The sequence below is a fragment of the Passer montanus genome, unplaced genomic scaffold (genome assembly GCF_014805655.1).
Source record: "Passer montanus isolate IOZ18808 unplaced genomic scaffold, ASM1480565v1 scaffold70, whole genome shotgun sequence".
Lineage (NCBI taxonomy): Eukaryota > Metazoa > Chordata > Aves > Passeriformes > Passeridae > Passer > Passer montanus.
This window is the reverse complement of record NW_024372148.1, coordinates 1829311-1853017: the sequence shown is the minus strand read 5'-3', so window position 1 is coordinate 1853017 and position 23707 is coordinate 1829311. Positions and strand designations below refer to the sequence as shown.

General features: G+C 39.1%; 1 protein-coding gene across 11 annotated transcripts in view; it reads right to left on the bottom strand.

Annotated features, from left to right (window-relative positions):
• CHST9 (carbohydrate sulfotransferase 9) overlaps positions 1 to 23707 on the bottom strand; it is a 94903-nt gene that overhangs the window by 10881 nt on the left and 60315 nt on the right. For 8 of the 11 annotated variants that reach the window (XM_039730059.1, XM_039730058.1, XM_039730057.1 and 5 more), the window contains one exon: positions 8318 to 8355. The exons of 1 other annotated variant lie outside the window; for it this stretch is intronic. In XM_039730059.1, the coding sequence (XP_039585993.1) occupies positions 8318 to 8355 (38 nt within the window). Of the gene's footprint in view, positions 1 to 8065; positions 8231 to 8317; positions 8356 to 8454; positions 8578 to 23707 lie in introns of those variants that run through there. 2 more of the 11 variants (XM_039730065.1, XM_039730068.1) reach the window with 2 other exon arrangements.

The following is a 23707-nucleotide window of genomic DNA, read 5'->3' as shown; positions in this document are numbered from 1 at the left end:
ACTTTATGAAGCACAATGCTTCTTAACAAGTAGGTTTACCTTATGTATAGAGGGAGCTTAAGTCTCAAGATGACACTTTCAGGCAAACTCTCTGTATATTACATATTGATCTCTTATTTTAACTCATGAAATAATGCTAATGTGCCTACTTTTTCATAACTTAAAGCACAGAAGCAAACCAAATGACAGTTCCTGCTGTTGACAAATGCAATTCCCAAAATTGCTATTTTCAAGTGTATTTGAAACACTTCTTTGAAAACAAATAATGTCTCTTGCATGTTCACAACTCAAGCAAGCAGGAATTTTTGAGCACATTTCATATTTCCTAATAGATACCTATTTTCCTCTCTAAAGAAAAGGGACACCAACATTTTCCATCCAAAGAGGGGCCATGTCTCAGCCCTTGCTGGTCAACACCCAGCCTGCACAGGAGAGACCCTGTACCCATTCCTTGTCTGCATGAGTAGACATATTTTGCAGGAAGCTGACCAAACTGCTGGCTGTTAATCCTGGAGGTTAACCCTGCATGCTTAGACTGAAAATCTGGCTCCCATTTCCTAGCAAGTGCTTTGAGAATAGAGGCCTGAAATCTAATGCTCTGCTTCTGCACACAAAGCAGAATTCCTCACATTAGTGGGTGTGGCAAGATTTACAGTGTGTTTTTTTTTTTTTTTTTTTTTTTTTTTTTTTTTTTTTTTTTTTTCCCCTGGTAAACACATAATAAATACAAGCCTTTTTTTTTTTTTTTTTTTTTCCTGGTAAACCGAATCCATCTCTATCTTGTTTGCAGGTAAACACACTTATCTTCCAGCATAAACAAGACATCTTGCTCTTTTAGAAATAACAAAAAAAGTTTCAAATGAAACTAAGTTCACATGAAGAATATTAATGTATATTCAGGCATGAAGAATTCAATTTCTCCCAAATTGCTTTGGAAGAGACACTAAGATCTCTAGAGGTCTCAAAGCATTTTCCCTTCAATCAAAATTAGCATTTAATTCAAATTAGATGACTTTATTGGTAAATAAAAAAGAAATAGAAATGTAAATGCATTCTAGGTAGGCAAATATCTCAAATATGTGTTTGACTACATTTGAACACTTTTAAACAAATTTATGTGTTCATTTCTAGACAGAAAAAATAATACTTGAGAATTGATTGCATTCATAAATTAGAGTGGGAAAAAACAGACTGTGAATTGACAAAGGGCATTATTCACTGTGCACTCCATCCTCACACTGACTGACCCTGTTTCACTGAATGGGGCTGTCATGTCTATCGCAGGTAAAAGAAAATACACCAGCTTATTCTGTAGCAGATTTTTGTGTGGCTGTCCAGCCAATATGCATTAGTATGCAAGCAGTGCCACAGCTGATCAGTGTGCCACCCAAACACGAACTAGTTCAAACACCATCCCTCCCTGAAGCACAGGAATCATAAGAGCAGCACTGTGTTTAAGGGTAGCTGCACCCACCAGAGCCACACTGTTTGGTTTTATGCAAGTCCCTTGACCTTCACACTTCATTTTTCCAGGTCTGTAAACCAAGGAAAGATAATAATTTCCTAGCCCATGTGAATATTGTGATTCCTACTTTCTGATTAACACTGGTATAAAAACGTTGCCATTTTACAGAGCAAGAAGAGACAGAAATTTGATAACTGGGATTGCCACACAACTTCCCAGCCCATGCTGCCCTTCATTGCTCAAACCTCTCACCATGTCTTTTAATACTTCTGTTGAGAATTCAATCTGTTGCATATTGTTATGTTTGTTTTGGTTTTTTTTCCACAAAAAGAATACGTCTTCATAAAATTCAAGACATTTTTATCTTCAGACACTGCACTTATATTCCTGTCTATACAGCCTGAGAAACAGTTTCCTTCACAAGGGACTGAGAAGGTTCTCACATAATAGCATCTGCTGTACTTATTTAAATAATAGTTTCTCCTGATTTTTTTTTTCTGAAAGTCACCACCTTGGTACTATATATTATGCACTAATCAGTGAAGGATTGTTACATTATCTGAACTCAAAGAGGGCAGAGAATCTTATCAGAAACAACCCTTATCTGCTTGGAAGAAAATGTTATGTGTAGGGAAAAATGGAACATTTTTTTCCCAACTGATTTTATCTGATAATATATCAGATTAAAAATTAAAAATTAATTTAAAAAGAAATACAACTTCTGCTTACTCATACAAAATATGCAGGGGAAGCAGGAAGGATCTCATATTCAACCAGACAGTATTCAGAACTGTCTACCTCAAACAAGTGAGAACCTACAAGACATGACCAGGTAAGCCATCCAGTGGATCAGGGAAAAGAGGAGTGACTGGAATTTAAAAAGAAATACAACTTCTGCTTACTCATACAAAATATGCAGGGGGAGCAGGAAGGATCTCATATTCAACCAGACAGGGTTTAGAGCTGTCTACCTCAAACAAGTGAACAAGAGACAACCTACAGGACATGACCAGAGGGTCCACCAGGGGGTCCACCTGGATCAGAAAAAAGAGGAGTGGCTGGAAAGTTGTCTAGTGGAAAAGGACCTGGGGGTGCTGGTTAACAGCATCTGGATCTGAGCCACTGTGTGTTCCCAGGTGGCCAAGTAGGTCAATGGAATCTTGGTTTGTACCAAAAATTGTATGGCCAACGGGACTAGGAAAGGGTTTGTCCCTCTGTACTCAGCACTGGTGAGGCCACACTTCAAGCCTGAAGCAAGGAAGACTTCCCTTGTTGGAGAAGGATCAGCTTAGGGAATATTGAAATAAACTAGACAGAAACAAGTCCTTATGGAATAGAAACAAGGATCTTATGGAATGCACTTGGAGTGTTGAAAGAGCTGGAGGAAGTCACTGTGATCCAATTCTTGATTATCTTTGAAAGATCATGGTGACTGGGGAAGGTTTCCTGAGGACTGGAAGAAAGCAAACATCACTCCTCTCTTTAAGGTTGGATAGCAAGGAAATTACAAGCTGATCAGCTTTGCCTCATTACCTGGGAGCATGACGGAGCAAGGTCCTCCCCAGGTGCATTTCACCTTGATGAACTTCATGAGATTACTGTTGGTCCATTTCTCCACCCTGTTGAAGCCCCTCTGAATGGCAGCACAACCCTCTGTTGTATCAGCAATTCCTCAGCTCAGTTTTGCATCCTGTGACAACTAGGAAGTTGTGCACTCCATCCCATCATCCTAGTACGTAGTGAAGAAGTTAAATGGTATTTATTCATCTGTGACCCCTGGAGTACTCCACTGGTGACTGTCCTCCAGCTAAATCTCATGTTGCATGGATTTATGAAGGGGAAACTGAGCCTGACCAGTCTAATAGCCCTGTACAAGGAGATGACTGAATCAGTGGCAAGGGGAGAGTACTGGATCTTGTTTATCACAAATTCACTATGGCTTTTGGCACTCCCATAACACCTTCATGAAGTACAGGTTACGTGAGTGCTCAGTGAGTTGGACTGCAAACTTAAGCTCAAACAGTTGTGCACAAAATGCAGCTGGAGGCAGTTCACTACTGCCCCAAGGTTGATGGTGGGTCCAAAAGCATCCCACATCTTTATTACTGACCTGGATGATGAGACAGAACATGCCCTCACCAAGGCTGCAGGCAATACAAAATTGGGAGGAGTGGCTGATACACCAGAGGGTTGTGCTGCCATTCACAAGGGACATCAACAGACTTGAGAAATGGCTAAACAGGAATTTCATGAGATCTGACAAAATGGAATGAGAAGTCCCACAGCTGGGGAAGAACAACCCCAGGAACCAGAACATGCTGGGGGCTGCAGAGTGGGAAAGCAGCTTTGTAGGAATGGACCTGAGGGTACTGGAGAGGAAACTGCCTGTGAGCCAGCAATGTGCTCTCAAAGCAAAAAAGGCCAACAGCCTCCTGGGCTGCATTAGGCAGAGCAATTCCAGCAGATCAGGAGAGTTGATCCTTCACATTTGCTCAGCCCTAGTGAGACACTGGGAGTGCTGTGTGCAGTTCTGGACTTCCCAGTGGAGGAGATGTGGGCATACTGGAAGGCATCCGTTGTATAAATGGACATGGAGGTAGACATGCTGGAGTGAGTTCAGGGGCAACAAGGTATTTAAAGGTTAGGAGCACGTGACATACAAGCAACAGCCAAGAGAGCCGCTGCTGTTGAGGCTGGAGAAGAGGAGGCTTGGAGAAATCTTATCAATCTGGGAGGGAAGAAGTGGGGGGAGTAAAAATGATGGTGCCAGGCTCCTCTCAGAGGTATCCAATGACAGGACAGGAAGAAGTAGGCACTAAGTGAAACACAAGGAAATCCATATAAATATAACAAAATACGTTTCTACTGCGTGACTATCAAGCACAGGCATCCAGGAATATCCAGGAACAGAAAAACCAGCCAGATGTGATCCTGGGCAACCTGCTCTATGAGTGAGGGGGTCAAACAAGATGATCTCCAGAGATGCCTTCCAGCCTCAACCTTAGGTGATTCTATAAAGCACATGAGGGTGAAACAATAGTTCAGTTTGTTTAGTGGGCTAAATGCATTAGCTCTCTCATAGATTTTCAAACTCTTTATTTTGGGGGAATAAAGTATGTAACGCTGAGGAATATGATCCCAAACTGGGAAAACAGAAGGAAGGGCCATACCTATCAGATAACCTCAAAGTGGCAGGACTTGGAAGCTGGCATAAATGGACTGAAGTTTTTTTTAGCTAGGTCATTTGAGATGATGAAGGGGATAGAGGAGAAAACTGGAGTAAACTACAGCAGTGCACAAGGGCAACCAAGAAGTTTGAACTGTGAAGTTTTCAATCATGTTAATAGAGATTTATTACACCATGTGCCTAAAGCAATCTTCAGGTCATAAGCTATTCCTTATCATGGTCTGTGCAACAAACTTATATTGTCATTTAACAGAGGTTTGAGTTATCTTTGACTTCTTTTCTTTGACACAAGGTGTGCACATACTGACAGTATGTCAGAGCTGCAGTAATCTGTGGTCCAACCCCAGCTCTAGCAAGTGCATTGCCTCATCATTATCCTTTCTGCATTCCTGCTTTGCAGCCCCACGTGCAGAAAGGGGAATACTCCCTGACTGAGCACTGACTGAGGGATGGATGTGCCACTTCAAGAGAGTCTGCCTTGACAAAAACTCCTCAGTGACAAAACAGAGGGAGAGATATTGAGCCTCCCAACCTGACCTGCAGTTTCACTGCAGAAGGGACAGGCTCAAGTCTGAGCTCAAACACAACTGGAATTTTAAACCAAAAGTCTGATTCTGCAAGCAACTTCAACCTCCAAATGCAATTACACATATTGTCAGTCCTTCAGATTCAGAGGCACTGGACATAATTGTATGTAGGAGTGTATATTAAGACCACAACACAACCAAATATGAGTGTTAAGGATGAAACATAAAGGATTTCCCCAGACAAATTTTGATTGGTAGTCTGTAATGTGCCAATATTATTACATAGTAACACAAGGTTTTTTCTTGTTTTCTTCCATTTTCCTCAGCAGTCATTAATGTGCTACAGTTAACAGCCTGTACATTGATGCCAGGACTTACACATAAAGGATTTCCCCAGACAAATTTTGATTGGTAGTCTGTAATGTGTTGTTTTGCCAATATTATTACATAGAAACACAAGGTTTTTTCTTGTTTTCTTCCGTTTTCCTCAGCAGTCATTTATATGCTACAGTCAACAGCCTGTACATTCATGCCAGGACTTAACCTTGAAGTTGCAAAAGTAGTTAAAAAAAGGTATTGAAAAGCAGAGTGTGTGCTACATCTGGTTGAGTGCTGGTGGTAGATGGCCACTGCTGTCAAATGAACATACATATGTTCATACATAAATGACAAAAATGGTGTTTGAGGAAAACCAGCTGATGCCTTGTGATTAAAGGGAACAAAAGCTAGTGAAGATGACAGCTGTAGTGAAAGGTTTCTGGAAGCAGATACTCCCTTAGTGTTTTGTCTATGTCACGTTTCACTAAACTTTGCTTAGGCTTTAGAAGAGCTAAGAACCACGCAGAAACCAACAGTGGTCTTCAAGATTAGAGAGGCCCCAGGTGCACACAGTCAGGGGTTTGCCCAGCAGGAGATCACTGGGACAGCAGCTTTATCATTTCTCCATCCCCTCTCTGTTTCACTCACCTCTCAACAAGATATTTCCTGCTATTTGCCCCTTTGCACTCCTGCTCCTGTCAAGTCGTAACATCATCCATCTTCTGCAGAGAGCTTCTCCCTCACTTAAATTTCTGGCAGCCAGTTTAACTCACTGTTGCTGAACTGAACTTAAAGGGGACTAAAGAATCTTACCCTGCATATAAAATTTTAACTTCAGTATTGAAAATAAGAATTCTTCCATTACAGATATTCCATTATGATCAACACAGTTTAAATATTGCTGTTGAAGAAATACAAGTACAAATCAAATATGAAGTACTTATATAATTGTGCCCTAAATGACAGACTTGAAAATTAAATTGATTTATTCTCTGAAACACTTCCTATTCTTGGAAATCCAAAGGAAATTCAGCTGGAATGGGACATCACCAGCTGAAGTAGTGCCCATTTAAATGGGAATGTCCACAAATCGACTTTTCACAGCTTTATTTAGATACATTCAGCATATCAAGACAACATAATATTTTTCCAAAATGAAATACTCTTAGGTTAACTGCAGAGAGACAGAGCAGGTGAACCATTCAGTGAAGGCAAGACAGTGGCCTGCAGGAAAAGACCAAGGCTGGTCACACAAAGTACAGCACATGATCCACCCTTTGAAAACGTGGCAAGGTTTTTTTTTTTATCACAATACATTCTTCCTCAGAAAAGGGCAATGGCATGCATCGAGCAGATTTTGTAACGCATAAAAATGTGCAGAATTAGGTCTCCAATCAACCATTCACACATTGCCAATGTTGCTTCAAGTTGTGGTTTAAAAATACAAGTGCCCCCCCTTCTGGCCAACAGAGACTCCCAAAAGTGGCTTTGCAGGCGATTTCAGGCTAATTTTTAAACGCAGTTTCAGTTATAAAAGTTAATTAGACTTGTTCTAGGATATAAACTCTCAGTCAAAGCACATAACTCCCATTAAATTCCAAAATATTTCTACAGTTATTTTTAAAAAGTGAAGGATTTCCTATGTTTATGCAATGCCATGTTCTGGACTAGATATCTATCCATCAGTTTCTCAATAATGAGGATGTTGTAAAAGCTCTGAATATTGCATTGTGCCACAGGACCAGGCTTCCCATAAGTGTCCAGACATGCAAGGGTTTACTTGGTGTTGAATGGTGCCAGCCCAGGCCACTGAAAGTGACACACTGACATCTGTGCCATGCTCAGCCATGGCAGGGGACTTGCTTTTAGACCAAACCAGGCTGCTTTAGGTGGTCAGTCCCCTGTCAGGTTAGTCCTTCACTTTGGTGGTCAGTTCCCAGGTAACTGTGATGTAATTACTCCAATGCCTCGATATATAGCTTAGAAGGAAGATGGCTTAAGGCAGGGTAATTGCTGGACTGCAAATATTTTAATGACTGCTTTTTAAGTGGCATTTTTAAATCTCACAAACAATCCAGATGCCCATTTATATGCCATCTGGACAACAGTATTCAGCAAGAGAACAAGAAGCCAAAGAATGACAAGCAAGCACACTGCTTCTGTGGAGTTGGGTCCTTTCAATGCACAAGGGCATGCCACTGAGGAAAGCAAACTCTGGGTTTTCTCCTCTCTTTCTGGTTAGAATTTTTTTCAGTTTAGTTCCTGTATGCTTTTCTTGATGTTGAAATGACAAATTACAATATATAAAGGTTTTTTCATAAGTAATTACTCTTGATACAGTAATAAAGACAGGATTGAAAACTCCTCTGCAAACAATGTCACAGTTTAGTGCAGTCTCAATGAAAATTCATGGCAGAAATAATCTAAGAAACACTGAAATACACTGCTTACATGTGTTGTTCATGTATTTATATCAATAGCTTTCTGCCTTTTAAAAGGAATACTAGCAAACAGAAGGGAAAAAAAGGCATAATGTGCTACAAAATTTTATACGAATGAACAGATTACCTCTGGGCTTTGTCCTCAACACCGGCACGGGAAGTAGATGAACTGAATTGCTTAAATGGCAAATGTTAGATCAAAATGATGGCTACTCTTGTGAATTCAACACATCTGCAGAGCCAGCAAGTTGTCTGACACATGCTCCTTAGCACACCTGTATTGCCAATATTAGTGTATCTCATGAAGTTCTCCTTTCTACTTGCCACAACTCTGCTTCTGAAAAATTAAGTTAACAGAAATATGAAAGTTTCCAAATACCTGATTAATTGTCTCTTGTTGCAGCTTTTTTCCAGACTCTGAAAGGGAATGAAAATAATTAGTTTGCATATATTTTAATCAATATGATAGAGGACATTCAGAGCAACAAACAAAAATTAGTAAAAAAATAATCAAACCTCTTAGTTAAGAAACAGAATTTGACATGTAGAAATGACTTGATAGTTTGAAATGAAAAACCACCTAAAATAAAAGAAACACAAGCCTCTCTTATAAAAGAGGTGTGATAGAAAGAAGATTGAGATAGGTAGCCAATCTTGCTAACCTGGAACCCCACAAAATACTTAAACATTCAAAGGGGAGGAAAAAAAATTCTAATATGTAGTATGAAGCCTCTTAATGTTGCAAGATGTACTATGTGACCGAGAGACTGGTAGCATCCAGCTCAGGATTTGACCACTGGAGGAGAAAAGCAACTTCTGCCATTACCTTAAAATAAAATTAAATGCCTGTGTCAAGACTGAGGCTCAGCACCAGCTGGCCCAGGGAGAAATTCTATCCTGATATTATCCACAGAGTGGCAAGTTGAATTATGGTCTTGTTTCCTTATTCTGGCCTTCTTCTGCAGTATCCTTCAGTGTGCTCCTGGAGATAAAATCAAAACCTAGACAGAACATTGCTTTTCTACACTGTCTGGGACTCTAGAAGCAAGGACACCTCAAACCTGTTCTTGCTTTTTGACCAAAAGGGGCAGTAATTTGCTTCATTTACTGCTCCCATGCACTAGTTTGCAAAAGGGCAGCTGGTATCAGTTTGCTACTGGAGACTGTCCACACATATTGGGGAAAGTCAGGAATTTCACACTTGCCTATCCAGCTAGGCTACGTGCACCCTGAGGGTTTTTAAAAATAATAATGATAGGACAGGACTTACAACCTGTCAGTATCACTATTAACTGTCAGGGGAGCCTGCCTAGCTCGGGTGGCTGCCACCTCCAGCCCTGGAAAGGATACTCCATTTCAACAAAACTTTTCCATATTGATAGGTGTGGCACAAACAGAATTTTTTAAATGATGTGAAAATATTTAAAGTGTTAAAATACAGTATAAAGACTCTACTTAAAGGAAAAAGATCCTCCCTTCCCATCCCTGAGACTACTCCTCTTTTCAATGAAAGCATTACAGATTATTCAGATGAAGATAATGACTTCAGGCTACATTATAAGATTGTCTCTTATGATAATTACTTCCTGCATGCTTGTGTTGTGTTTTTATTTGCTAAATATAAAAACTATGTTTTTAAAAATCTCCACAGAACTATTGTTTAGGGGAGACTTTTTAAAATGTATTCCCTTGCTCACTGAGTTCATCTTTAGGAGAAATAAGATTTATTCTTGTAAAAAATGTTTTAACCAAATAGATTGTTAGTAATAGAAGATTAAAATGTTTTTAGCATTCTCTAATGATATACAAGTTGCTGGGAAAGCAGAGTGTTTGAAATCTCTGGTTAGATCAACACTATTTTGCTCAAAGGTTTGTGGACTTTGAATACTGATGCTTTCCTGTTTCCCAGTACATTTGTTTTTAGGCTATTTTGATTCACTTTAAAGGAATTTTAATAACTTTCTGTTGACAGCATGGACATCTGGTCTTGAGAATTAGTGAAAATTCACTTGCTGACTGAGGAAGGAAGTGACATCAATGAGTTTCTAAAGTCAGCCCTGAGGGAAAAGTGTACTCTGCCAGAGTAGCCTTTCATGCCATTGTATTTCCAGTGATGCCTCAAGATGCAAATTGCATTATCAATCAAACTTGTGGTTTCTACCTCAGACAAATATAAAAAAAAAAAAGAACAGAAAGACTGGGAAAGACCTGTGCAGCCATTCCTGACACTGCTAAGAAAAAGGTGAAGAAGAATTTATGGTAATTCTTTCCTTGTTCTCTCTTTTCTCTTCTCTGTGATTTAAATGTACTGTATCAAGGAAGAGGCATTTGCTGAAGTGACTGTGTGATACAACAGCAATGATGACATGGGTTAAACAGGACAGAGATTGACTGTTGGGCTGTTAAGGATAGAAGAGAGATCAAATTCAAGGTCACCACTAAATTGAATACTGAGTTCTCCATTTATTCGCTAGATGATCCTTGTCCTCATCACAGAACAACTATGTGCATTTGGCAGAGTCAGCACTTGTGCTCAGAAGGGACCAAGGTCTGTAATAACAGACAGACTACAAATCAGGGTGGAAATATATTGGCACCATTACATGGGGAAACCTGCACAGTCCTGGTGTGTATTGTATTATTGTTTTAGAAGAAACATCACAAAAAGCAGTGAAAAAACATGACACCTACAGTGCTGAAAAGGGGTTCAGTTTCTATCTTCCAGAGGCTAACTGTAGGGCAGGACAAGGCCATTGAAAGTGGGCAGAATTTTGTTTGTCCTTTTGTCCTGCTTTGGTTTTTATTCATTTGCCTTTTTTCCTTAAATTCACAGAATTATCTTACAATGACTAGTCACTAATTTGTTTTAGTTTTGGCATTCTCACTTTTGAGGAGGATGTTCCTGTGTTGATGCCTTGTCATCATTTGTGATGACCATCAACCCATCAACATTCACCAGCAGGACTCGAAAAACACCACTGGAGAGAGTACTCCTAACTCAAAGGACATGAAGCAATGGGACACTGACAAAACCAGAACTGTCAGAACACGTCAGCCAGTCCTACAGGCAGCACCTGCATCAGTCTCATGAAATGCAGAGAATACTTGACACTTACAAGAAGATCCATTTCTGGTAGATGTACACATGCTAAATTTAAAATTTCTGTCAGTTTCTCCCAAGCCACTGCAATGAGGCAGCAGCTTATGCAACAACATCAAACCAACTGGGAAATTTTCTGCCATCTGAAAACTCTAATGGGACCTGCCCAGCAGGTAGCCAGAGCAGTCCCAGAGCATACCTTCTGCAACTCAGACTGTTTGTGAGCAGCTTGCTCTTCTCCTATATTTTTCTGAAACTTCATTTTTCTACCTGTCATCTTGCAAACTGTTCCTAAATGGGCTCAACAGTGCCACCTGAGCTAAAAACCACCAGCAAATCCAAAGGCCTTAATCGTAGACAAATAACTGATACTTTGTGTTTCAAAGGTTGTATTTACCAGTATGCACTATGATTCTTGTTTGCTGAGACTGTGCTTTCCTACCATGCTAATTGAGGCCAAGCTGCTGCAGCTGGATTCCAGTGATGTTTTCTTGCATCAGGACTGGAGAAACATACCTCTCCCAATTAATTTTTAGTGATTTTGTTTCGTCTCTCTAGTTGCAAAAAGTGTAATGGGTGGTGACTGGTTGAGATAAATGGCCTTCTTGGGTTGACCTCAAGCTATATCACTTTAGAAAAAAAATTACAACAACATTGTTTAAAAGAATTCTCTGTATGTTCATACACTAATTAGTATACTAATTCCTGTTTTCAGGGCAAGTTGGTTTTTTCAATTTTTTTTTGTTTTGGTTGATTGTCCATGATTAAAAGATTACCTTACTGAGAGGAAAAATGTATGTTTTCCAATGTAACTGACAGCTGCAAGACATGAGAGTGTGCCATCAGTGTGCCTCTGCTGCAGTCATGAGGAATGGCAACAACGACTCCTCAGCCTCATGCACACAGCCTACACAGAGAACAACACATAATTATGCACTCTATGCCCTGCTTACCTCCATACAAAGGAATGGCATATTTGTGCAGGTTTACAGATTAATCTGCTGTAATTCCCTTTAATGTTAAACTACTTCCAGCTCAAATATAATTAAGATCACCAGGTACAAAAGATTCAGATTGGAAATATGAGTACAATCCAACAGAACAAATAACAGCTTGATGCTGTTCTTTATGTTCAAATAGTTGGATACATTAAGGATTTTGACAGCATGTTTGTTCTGTAAGTATGTAGATGAAAAAACAAAGGTTTCATTTCAAAAGGCAAGACATTACTACTGCATTTAATTAGAGAGAAAAATCCCTTAAGTATACAGATCTGCCAATTTATGTGACGTGACTGCTGTAAGACCTAGCAACAACGGATTTTTTTTTTCCTTCCAAAAATCAAATCCAAATTTATATGTACTTCAAGCAACCATCATAAATGTCAAAATAAAAGCTTTGGAATAAAAAGTTTGCTTCCTTAAGTCTTCAGATAATTCTACTAATATTTATGACATGGCAGAAAGGAAGGGGATGAACAGAACGGCTAAGTCTGTTTCTCTGTTCCCAGATATCTGATGTTTTCCAGAAAAACTGAGAATAATGTGGAGATCTTAGGGGGCAAAGGGGTCCCTCATCTTTGCTCTGAAACTGCCATATGTGTAATCTGGAGTAGCCATATTCACTTAAATTCAAGGGGGAATGGTACTTCTAAAAAATAATTTGTGAAGAGGGAATTTGATGCTCTAATACCAATTTAGTTTTGCTTTTCCAGTTTGTGAAATAAACCCTACCAAATTAATCTTTTACTTTATGTTTCTAGACTTAAACACATATGCAACCTATTAAGTTTTGTCCCACCCCATTTTGATTACTGCAGTCCTGATCTACCAGCACAGATTCTCAGAAGTGTAAATAAATCAAAGCTCTCATTTTTGATAAACTTCTGCAGCAAATTCCCATGGCACCAGAGCCTGGGGAAGAAACACTCAGATTTATTTTTCAGGCTTATAACAGACAAGGTGTGACACTAACAGATTATCTTCTGTGAAAGCCTGTAACTAGGCACACAAAGATTAAAATATTTAGGGCAGAACCATACATTTCCTATGTTTTATCAGCAGAATCTCTGGGGTCTGCAAGCAGCACAGCTCTTGCAGACCTGCACATAATTTTCTCCTCCTCCTAACAAGGAATTCAATAAACTGAAAGTGCTCATTTATACCATTGCCTTCAAAACCTAGTTTAGCTTAATGTTGCACCTCTATGATAATTATGCAACTGAATATGATTACAGTGGCCTAAAATATATTAATCACTTCTTCATGGTATTGCATAATCCTTTTCAGTTGTCACAATGCCAACTCATAAGTTGCCCTGGCAGAAGGAAACATAAAAAGAAACCCAAGTTGATACTGATTGAAGCAAATGAAGGAAAGTTGGCCATCTCAAAACACTGAAACTCTCACAGCATTCCAAGGTCTCCCTAGCTAATTTTTTGTGATTACTTTTGATATGAAAACAGACCTTTAATTGTCAGTCTCTAATAAGGATGCAGAACTGTTCCGTGGTAGGTTCAAAGGACCCTGGGAAACTAAACATTTACGAAAGCTTGAGTAGCCAAATGTCTTGTGCTGATTAACATAGACCATTCAGCATCCACCTAACGAAGTCATAACAAGAAGGAACCCCAAAGGAAAAAAAAATTGGACTGACAAAGGAACATTAGTCTTAATAAGACTAAGGACTCTCATTCATTAATTCTGTTGAGCATAAAAAGGAGGTGGGGGTACAACTCAAATCCATTCCTGGATCAAATCCTGCATTGACTAACATTGTGTTACTGTACTTAGGGCAATGAGATGTTACAACATAAATTAATTAAAAATTTGAAGTTTTACCTGCTCTCTGCCTCATCAGCTGTGATAAAAATTTTCAAATGAGACAGAATTGCCAGCATGCTTACTAATGGAATTAGTAAGCAGGCTTGTTTGCCAGTTTTCTTCTAGAAGGCTGTGCTTTCTATAACTAGGAAAAGGGAAAGCAAAAATTTGTCATATTTTTCCTTTAAGGATGGAAGATTTGAGACAGTGGAAACATGCCAGACAGTATATTTGGTTGTAACATCAACACAATATTGATATCATGATTTGGATGGTTTCCAGCTGAACATGGTGCATATTTTCAATGCCTGTTTGGCATTCATCGTGTGTCTAACAACAAGAGTAGTTTGTTTCAAATTTGTTTTACAGCTCACTATGCAATTGCTTTGAAAAGTTTTTTTTTTTTTTTATCCAACTGCTTCACTACTTTTTTCACATTCCTGCACTCTTAAAGGAACAGAATGGAGCAAATCACACATTCCTATTCATCTGTAATAGGCAAGCAAAGACCAGTTAATTATGTCTTAGTAGGTGCATTTTTGGAAATCCTACGTGATCCAAATCCAATGGTAAAATTCTCAGTTCCCACACTGCAAGGGCCATTGCTTTTTCATCTGAACTCATACAAACCACAAGTCTTCCCTTTCATGTTGCTAGCTATGTATGGAGCTTTATGCTGCTTTATATTATGATAATCTGGAAGGTAGGTCACGTAATCTGTTAAAATACCTTTTTGACTGTGCTCCCGTGTCAAGCTCAATTGCTTATTCAGTTATATAAAAAAAAAATGGAGGTCATGTAATCTGTTAAAATACCTTTTTGACTGTGCTCCCGTGTCAAGCTCAATTGCTTATTCAGTTATATAAAAAAAAAAAAAAAGCTTTCCAGGCTTTGACACAAAGGAAGTTGTTTCTACCCATCTGTTGCAGTTTCCTGCATCAAAGTTCTTAGTACATCATTCTGTTAGGGATCATGAAGTCAAACAATGGCTTGAGTTGGAAGTGACCTTAAAGATCTTCTAGCCCTGATGCCATGGGCAGGGACACCTTTCACTTGACTAGTTTGCTCAGAGCTCCAACCAACATGGCCTTGGATGGTTGAGTGATTTTTTTCCAACGAAGGAAAACTGTGTGTGTTTTTTACTCTAAGAACATCACAGCAAGAGCTGTCATGACAGAAAAGAGCATGGAGAGCAACTGGAGCTTGAATACACATGCTCAGACCCCACACAGAAATAAAGCTGTGGGCCTACAGCTCTCTGTTTAATATACCCTGCTATGGTCTTAGGTTGCTGAACCTTTGCATTGGGCTCACAGTGGACTGGAACACTGCACTAGTCTGGCTTTGGTTTTGGCTCCTGCTTAGGTTCTGTTCATATTAAGGACATATGGTTGGCCCTGTCCAGATGAGGAATATGAGTACAGTTGAAATCTGCAGTCCAATTAACCACCAAGAGGCAAAGCCTCATGGAGTCATCATCATCCTCATTGTCATCATGATCAACTGTGGGTTTTTCACTGGTAGCAAAGATAAGTTTGATCTCCACCTCTGGAGCACACTATTCCAATATAACCTTAATTAGAACATATGGAAATGACATATGAAGGTACCAGTACCAATGGGGAGCAGCAAAATAGCCCAGAAAAACTTATTTTGACTCACCTCCTAGGATAACTGCACCACAAGCAGCTGAGCTATAAAGCTTCTCTAGTGTGAATCAGTAGTGTAAGCAAGTTAAGTACACTGCAAGCCCAAACAGGGATGGAAAAATCCAGCTTCTTGGCACTAATTACAAAGTAGAGTCCCACAGCAAAGTCTCCATGGGAAGCCTTAGTCTACAGTTTCTGCATTTCAGAAATAAAAAGAAGATGAATTGTCTGTACAACATAAGGCCAGGAAGTGACCAGTGGTGATGAGAGAAAATATTCCTTTAATTTACTACTCATTCTGAGTTATGCCTACATAAACAAACTGTACTTGTTTAAATCTTCCCTGTTTCTTTGTTTAAACTCTAAATGTGACACTCTAAGGCATGCTCTTAGCAGAATGGCCTCAAACAACTTCTCTGAAATCATTCCAGTTAGAAGTAGAATATTCCCCAGTGTGAACCTGACAGTAACAGAAAGACACTACTCACATTTACAAGGAATAATCTGTAATTAATCCACTAGTAAAGAAGAGAGAGGAAAAAGGAAAAGGTGAAATAGGAACTTTATGAAATAGAACTTAAACTGGAAAAGTAAAAAAATTCTGTAAACCAAATAATTTTATATTATTTGAAAGAAAATTTTATATTATTTGAAAGAAAATTAGGTGAAGAAAGGCTAGAACAAAAGAAACAAAAGCTAGAACATAACCTTTTCTAATGGATGGCTTTGAACTAAAATTGGTCAGATACAAACCAAAAACCTAAAGCAATAAGTTGCTGCAGGGAGTGCAAATTTATCTACATTTTGTACAACTGGAATATGACCTTTTACAACCAAATCTTGTGGTTGACTTCAGCTGCAGCTATTGGAAGTCATTTGTAAAAGGTCATCCATGACTGAGAACATAATATGAATCCAAGATGCACAAGGATTCAGGTTAGTGCTACTCAAAAGAACTTGGGGAAGGAGAAAGAGGGCAGGAAGCTCATCCACTGCTACAGATTCACTTCTCAAATGGATTTATAGTTTGGTAATAGCAATTAGTCTAAGTAATTAGTATCCAATATGTGAATGAAAATTATGAGAGGATACACAGTTTTTATGCTTGACATTTGTGACCGCATTACTTAAATATTACCAAAGGAGATTATATTATCAAATAAGGCTACTTATTTAATAATGTAACTTGAGTAAATTTTTGTGGTTTAGAGCATGGTAGAACCTCTTCTTCCCACAGATTCTCCACTACCAGAAAAGATTATGGACTCTCAGTTTTTATTGTCATAAAGAAATTAGGTCTTTAGGCAAAGATAATGTGTAGCCCTAAATAACACATTTCTCTGACTTTATTCATACACAGCCTTACACAACCTTAGCACTGTTTTTTTTTTTTTTTTTTTACTTTTTTGCTTGCTTTCTTTTCACAAAAAGTATGATATTTTAAGGAGCTCCTTATAAGAACAACTGATAATGATGCACAAGCAACCCTCAACAAGAAAAGTGCAACGATATATAAAAACATGTAAGGTCATTAGTCATGGTCTCTGAACATCAAAAAATTCAAACTATCATTCAGGGTAGTTGATTTGGGAAAAGAAAAATTATACAATACTTTATGTATAGAAGTAAAAGAAAATTCCTGTTAGAGAGAACTGTCAGCAATTATTTAATCAAGATCTCATGACAACACTTCCCCAGAAACCTAAAATCAATTCAGAAGGCCAGTCTGTAAAGGATTCACCACCACTATATGAGAATACATTTAAAATAATGCAAAAAAATACTCTTTTATGCTTGTTGTCTTTAAAGCCAAACCTGTAGCTGAGGCTTGCAATTTACCCTACCACTAGCTTTGGGCAGCTGTGTAGAAACTGGATATATATTTCATCCACTATGGATAATTGCAGCCTTCTTCTTGCTCACAGGTGAAACACCCTGATGATCCAAGCTTCACAAACAGCACCACACTCTTCTTAGGAAGAGTCTTTTGCTCACGTTAGGAATGCCTATTGTGCCTCTCTCTGTGTGCCATCCTTGCTGCACCAATGAGGATACTGGTAGTGCTCAAAAGTGGAAAGTAGCAGGGGCGATGAAGCAAGTTCAGCTGGAGAAATCTCTATGAGAACTGAACTCAACATATGTCACTGAAAACATAGTTAAATGATTCTTTTTAATTAAGCAAAGACTCAACAGCAGTAAGGTGGTATATATTAAGGTTTTCAGTGCCCAAAAAATGCAAAGTACCACAACACCAAAAGAAATAAATGCTGCACTGCATCAGTATGATCGCTCGAGCAGGGTCTAAGTAGATGCTCTCAGGTACAGCACATCCTTTTCATGCACAGAGGGTAAAATAGGCTTTAAAACCACTCCTGCAAGTTTTGTACATGCCAGCAATTTCTGCCCACAAAACATACTGCTGGTGCTTGCAAAGGACCATAGGTACATACCAAAAGCTGGTACTGAGGTACAATTTGCATCCCATAAACCTGCAGGTGCAGTTCTGTGGAGACCTGTGAGAAGAACGTGACCACACAGCCGACACTACTACTTACACAGCAGCCTTCAGACAACAATCTTTCCATAGGATGAGCCATGCCAGGCACAGCAAGGAGAGGCGGAATTCACAGCTGAAATTGCAGCTGTGATCATAACTGGCAGACTGATTTAAGAAACAAGCCTACCCAGTCCTGGATTGCAAACCATGGGTGTGTACTAAGGCTGGTAGTCCTGATGATACCCCAAACTGAGGGCAAGATTAATGTGTCAGCTACAAAGGTGGAAAAATTTTGGAGAGAGTCCTTTGTACCAAGTGATTCAACACGGTTTTCTATGACTGAAAGAACCCACCTTGTTTATTCTTCCCTAGTGAACTGCATTCTTTTCCAGGCATTAAACTTAATTATGCAAGCCTGACATGAATCAGCAGGAGAATTACTGACCAAGTAAGCTTCAGCAAGTACTAAGTGACACAGTCCCATAATATGGTGACTTTATTCACATGTACATTACTGATTTCTAATGAAGTAAGCACTCAGAATGAGGCATTTATCTTTTCTTCTGACAGGAGAACAGTCAATATTGTATGTGATTACCAACTTGGCAGTGACCTCTTGCTAACTGCAGACACACGGTCTTCATATATGTCCATAGAAAAAGGGAAAAAGGCATATTTCTGTTTAGCTTATTATTAATGTTTAGTTCTAATGGACATAATAATTTACATGAAATCTGATTAAAGAATGTGAAAAGAAACACAAATGAAACGTGGAAAAATTATCTTCCAATTAGAAGTTATTTTGGACTAAAGCCACACCAATTGTGATTGCTTAAATATTTAGTGAAGGGTTGAGAGGACTGAATTTCCTGCCTTCCAAGGGATCTAAAAAGAAAATGTGATAATTGAGCATCCACCCCCAACATAACTTTTGGGCATCACTAACTTACTGACCTATTGCTATAATTAAAGTAATTAGTATACTGTGGTTTGTTTGTAATTTAAAGGCTAAGTCCAAAAGTTGCAAGCATGTGAAATGTAAATCTTCAGAGAAATTACTTTTACATATTGATGTTGCTAGCAGGGGGTGAAAGAAATGCTTAATATTTTTAAATGGCTGGTTAATTAGATGTACAGTCAGAGACTCTGAAAGAACAGAGATGCAAACAGCTCAGAGCTTCATATTTCTTCTTTTCATACAAGCATACCAGTAATGTTCCTACTCTCAATGCCTTTTGTCCCATGGATTACAGATAACTAGCTCTCAGAATCACATCAAAACAGAAACACCACTGGTTGCAACTGTATAGAACCAAGCTTAGGTTAAACATAGCAACAAACTCACTGTAGAAATGGAAGATAGGCTCATCAATCACAGGAGAAAGAAAGACAGAAACAAAAAAAGTTTTAAAGAAATTTCTTCATTTTTAATTCTCGTTTCTGAGAAGAGACTAGACCAATTCTACAAATCTAGTGTGGACCACTATTTTTTTGCTGGAAAACTGATGCCATCATGCAGCCACCTACACATACCCAAGACCCAAATAATCTTAGCTAAAAATATCCCTTTACACAAGCTACAGACAAAAAATGTTTCTTAGGGTTTGCTTTTATGATTGGTTTGAGCTTCCCAGTGCCCAGCCCTTGCTGCAGCTGAAGGGATGTGCTCTTCCTCCTCCCATGTGCTGGCCACTAGTGGAACTGCACTGCAGGGTCAAGGCACATCACAGTCCTGACTCAGCTGAAGATTCTCATCTTGCCTGATAGGCTGATTTTCAACCATATGAGCTGGAGCAGCCACATCAGCTGTGCAGATCAAGACACCTACCTGGAAACAGCAGTGGGGACAAAGAGAGGTCCCCACCTGGGAAGCTCATGCGTAGATTAGCATAAACCTCCTATAATTCCATATCCTCAGAGTCCTTGTCTGCCCAGCTGCTTCAGATCCCTCAGCATCAGAACACTCAGGTTTGTCACAAATGACTGAATAGTTCAGATGCACGATAATAACAACTCTCTTGACAACCAGCTATTTTCTTTTAGGGCTGGTATTGTATGGGACTCTTTTTTTTCTTTTTTTTTCTTTTTTTTTTTTTTTTTAGTACTCAGATACATCATCTTTCCAAAAGGTATTTGATAATATCTCTCTCACAACATTTCTTAAGGAAAACTAGCAGTCACAGAACTAGAGTGAAGAACTTTGCACAGATTTGGAAAAGCAATTGTTGAAAAGACAGGAAACAGGGCGTAGGAATATGAGAAAGAACAGTCAATTTCACTGTGAAAGAAAATCACCAGTAGAGTCCTGCTGCCTCATGTTGAGGATATCAGTGTTCTTCAGCCTGTTCTGAAATCACCTGGGAAAGGGAGCAAACAGGGAAGGGACAATGTTTGCTAATGACATTAAGCTATTTGGGGTAGAAATGATGGAGGTTAAAAACCTTTATTTGAAAATAGGATCATAATAAAATGACATATGAAGTGCAATTTATACAAAATAATGCTAGAAATATTTTAGGGGAAAGCTTAATTTATATTCAAAAGTAGTGGACTCTGAACTGAGTTACAAGTACACTGCTACCCAGGAATGAGATCTTGGGGTGGTAAAACTTCCGTGTAAATGTCATCTTCCTGCTCACCAGTAGAGAAAGCAAACTGAACACCAGAGAATAGCTAAAAGGCAACTATTGTTTTTCTGCATATTCACACACTTGCTTCTTAAATATTATCTGCAATTCTGATCCTTCCACTCATGTACAGAGCTGAAGAAGAAGAAAGGAGGGTGGACTGAAAGTATAAACTGGCTTACAAAGAGCAACAACTACGAAACATGGCAAAGCAGTGATCCAGAGGAGATATGATAGGGATCTGTAAAATCATGAGTAAGATGGAAGGGGTGAATCAGAACTGTTTGCTGCCCATTGTAACACAAGGCTGGGGGCATCAGATGAAGCAGGCAGATGGCAGGTGGAAAACAAACATGAGGAAGCAGCTCTCCATGCAACTGAGAAAGGAAACTCAGGAACTCTTTGCCAGGGGATGTTACAGCTGCTAGAAGTTTACATGGATTTAGGGGACAACTGAACAAGCTGAGAGACGGGAAATCCTTTTGGGGCTGATAAGCAAACAAAAATCACCTCTGGCATAGGAAGTTTCTGAAACACAAACTGCTGGAGTTTGAGAAAGTAACGTGAGAAGGTTTTACTTTGCTGCTAGGATATTGAGCAAGACAGAGCTCTGGTCCCAGGCAGTGTTGCTGCTGTGTGCATGTCTAACAACAAAAGACAGGTAAAAAGGAAAGGCACTGGTTTAAAATACTGGTGTCTGGACACCTTCAGTAGCAACATGCTCCACCTGCACATGCTGTTGACCATTCCTGTTGAGCCTCCAACCACAGGAGACTGACCAGTCTGAGATAAATTTCCAAGAAATAGGAAGAACAAACTTACTGAATATTAAAAGCACTAGACTCTGTGTGCAATTAAAAAGAAACAAACACAATGATCTCAGTGACTTCCAATGTCACCTGGAAAGTTTACTGTGAGCAAGGGATTGACCTGCAGAATCCTAAGGTAGATGCTAACACCAGACCGTTCCCCACAGGCTGGGAGCACAAAGGGTTTAGAAGGTTGTGCAATTAAAAAGAAACAAACACAATGATCTCAGTGACTTCCAATGTCACCTGGAAAGTTTACTGTGAGCAAGGGATTGACCTGCAGAATCCTAAGGTAGATGCTAACACCAGACCGTTCTGTTGTGCCACAGGCTGGGAGCACATAAGGGTTTAGAAGGCGTTACAGGAATTTTTTACCAACTATCAATTTTCTGGTTTACTGGTTCTGCTTCCTTGGAACTACACAAAAATCACTAGAGAAAAACAAATGAGCTTTTTTTGAGAAGTGAGCTGAGTTTTGTTCATAAGGCAGATATTAATTTAAAGAATACAAATAGCCCAACAGCCATTAACTCTTAAGCCCTATTTCTAATTATACTTCATTGATTAAATACAATTATATTTTAATTAAGCTTTGTTCATACCCTCATCCTCCTATGTTTTTTCTCTGTCTAGAGGAGGAAATTAAACTCTTTTTCTAGAGAGTCATTTTCATGGCAAATAATGCTTATAATTTCATTTATTTTAAAAGCAGAAAACAAAATGTGTTCAGGACATGAATTGTCTTGGCTGTGTTAGACAAAAATCAGCTGTCTGGTTCAAAGTTCACCTGCATGGAGAACCCCAGTCAATGCCTGCACTCTTTTCATTGCTGGTTTTTAAGTCCTACCAAGAGGCTCGCTTTTAGCATTCTAAGCTGCTACAGCTCAAGCTGCTGAGTTATGTTAACGGATTGTGTGAGTGCTCCCAGTGTATTTCCATGTAAAATCAGGTTACCTACAGTCCGGGCTGAGGAACAGCCTTGTGGTTTGCCCAGCACTGGGACTATGGTGAAGAGATCCTGAATGTTAGCACCTACTGCCCTCTGCCTGCTCCACATAAAAAGCTTAGGCAGCAAAACTAGAGAAAATGTCACTTTCCATTTTTTAAAATACTTGGTCTTACCACTCTGATTTGAACTGGTTTCTAATCTATTTATTTTGATTACAAGAGTAGGAAGTGTTATTCTCCTCTGCATTGCAGTCTAGGTAGGGATTGCCATTACAAAACGTGCAGATATATACTTCTTGCATAATTTTATCCTGTTTTCATAAAACATAATTTTAAATTTCTCTTAGCGTTCAGTGGGATTATGAATTCAGAGGTTCACCATATCTTTCCAGGAAATGTGGTGGGAGGTGTACTGCAGTGAAGTTCATCATGACAGACAGAGAAAAAAGAAGTCCAGGTTGTAAATCCTTGCCCTGCAATACGATCCATGTAGTGAAACACTTATACAGGCCATCTGAGCACCTGGCACACACTACAGAGGGACAGACCTTGATGCCTACACAGATAAAACTGCATCATCAAGGACAAAGTTCCTATAAGCCATAACAGACAGCCAGCACCATGAATGGGGACCCAGAAAAAGTCTGTCTCAATGGTTTTGACCTTGTATTCAGCTTAAGCGATAATCCACAGTTATCAACTCTGACTTGCACTTTAAATTCTCTGTTCTGCCCAAGAGGATTGCTTGAAATTCCTTAGATATAGAAAATCAACAGGAAATCTATTCCTTTGGGTTTTGCTAGGGGGTACACTAACCTCTGGACTTTTAAACTTTTTCTCTGACCTAGAGAATAGAAAATATTTCCATGTCCATTTGTGGAGGGACAGAAGCTGTGCAAATGGCATTCAGAGAGTCAGACGTGGCCTCAAGTCCATGAATGCCAAGGCAGTGCTGTAGCCCTGGGTATACATGTCCATTAATCATGAGCTACAGTACTGAACAGAAGGGACACAGGAAATCCTGGCAAGCTGTTAAAATTCTATTATTCCACCTGCATGTTGTCCAAAATGTACCACAGTATAATTCCCCCATCTAAGGCAAGAGATACAAGAAAATATAAAAGCCCATTTACATATGTGGCTACTTGAACACGTGTTTTCAAAACTCTTTTAAATTTCCAAGCTTAAATTTTCAGGAAAGTCTTAACCTGATGCAATTTGGCTTAGAAATAAACATGCTTCCAGTATATTTGGTCCTGGTGACTGCTTCTGCTTCTTCACAAGCTCTGTTACCAATGGTCTGGCAGTTACCATCCC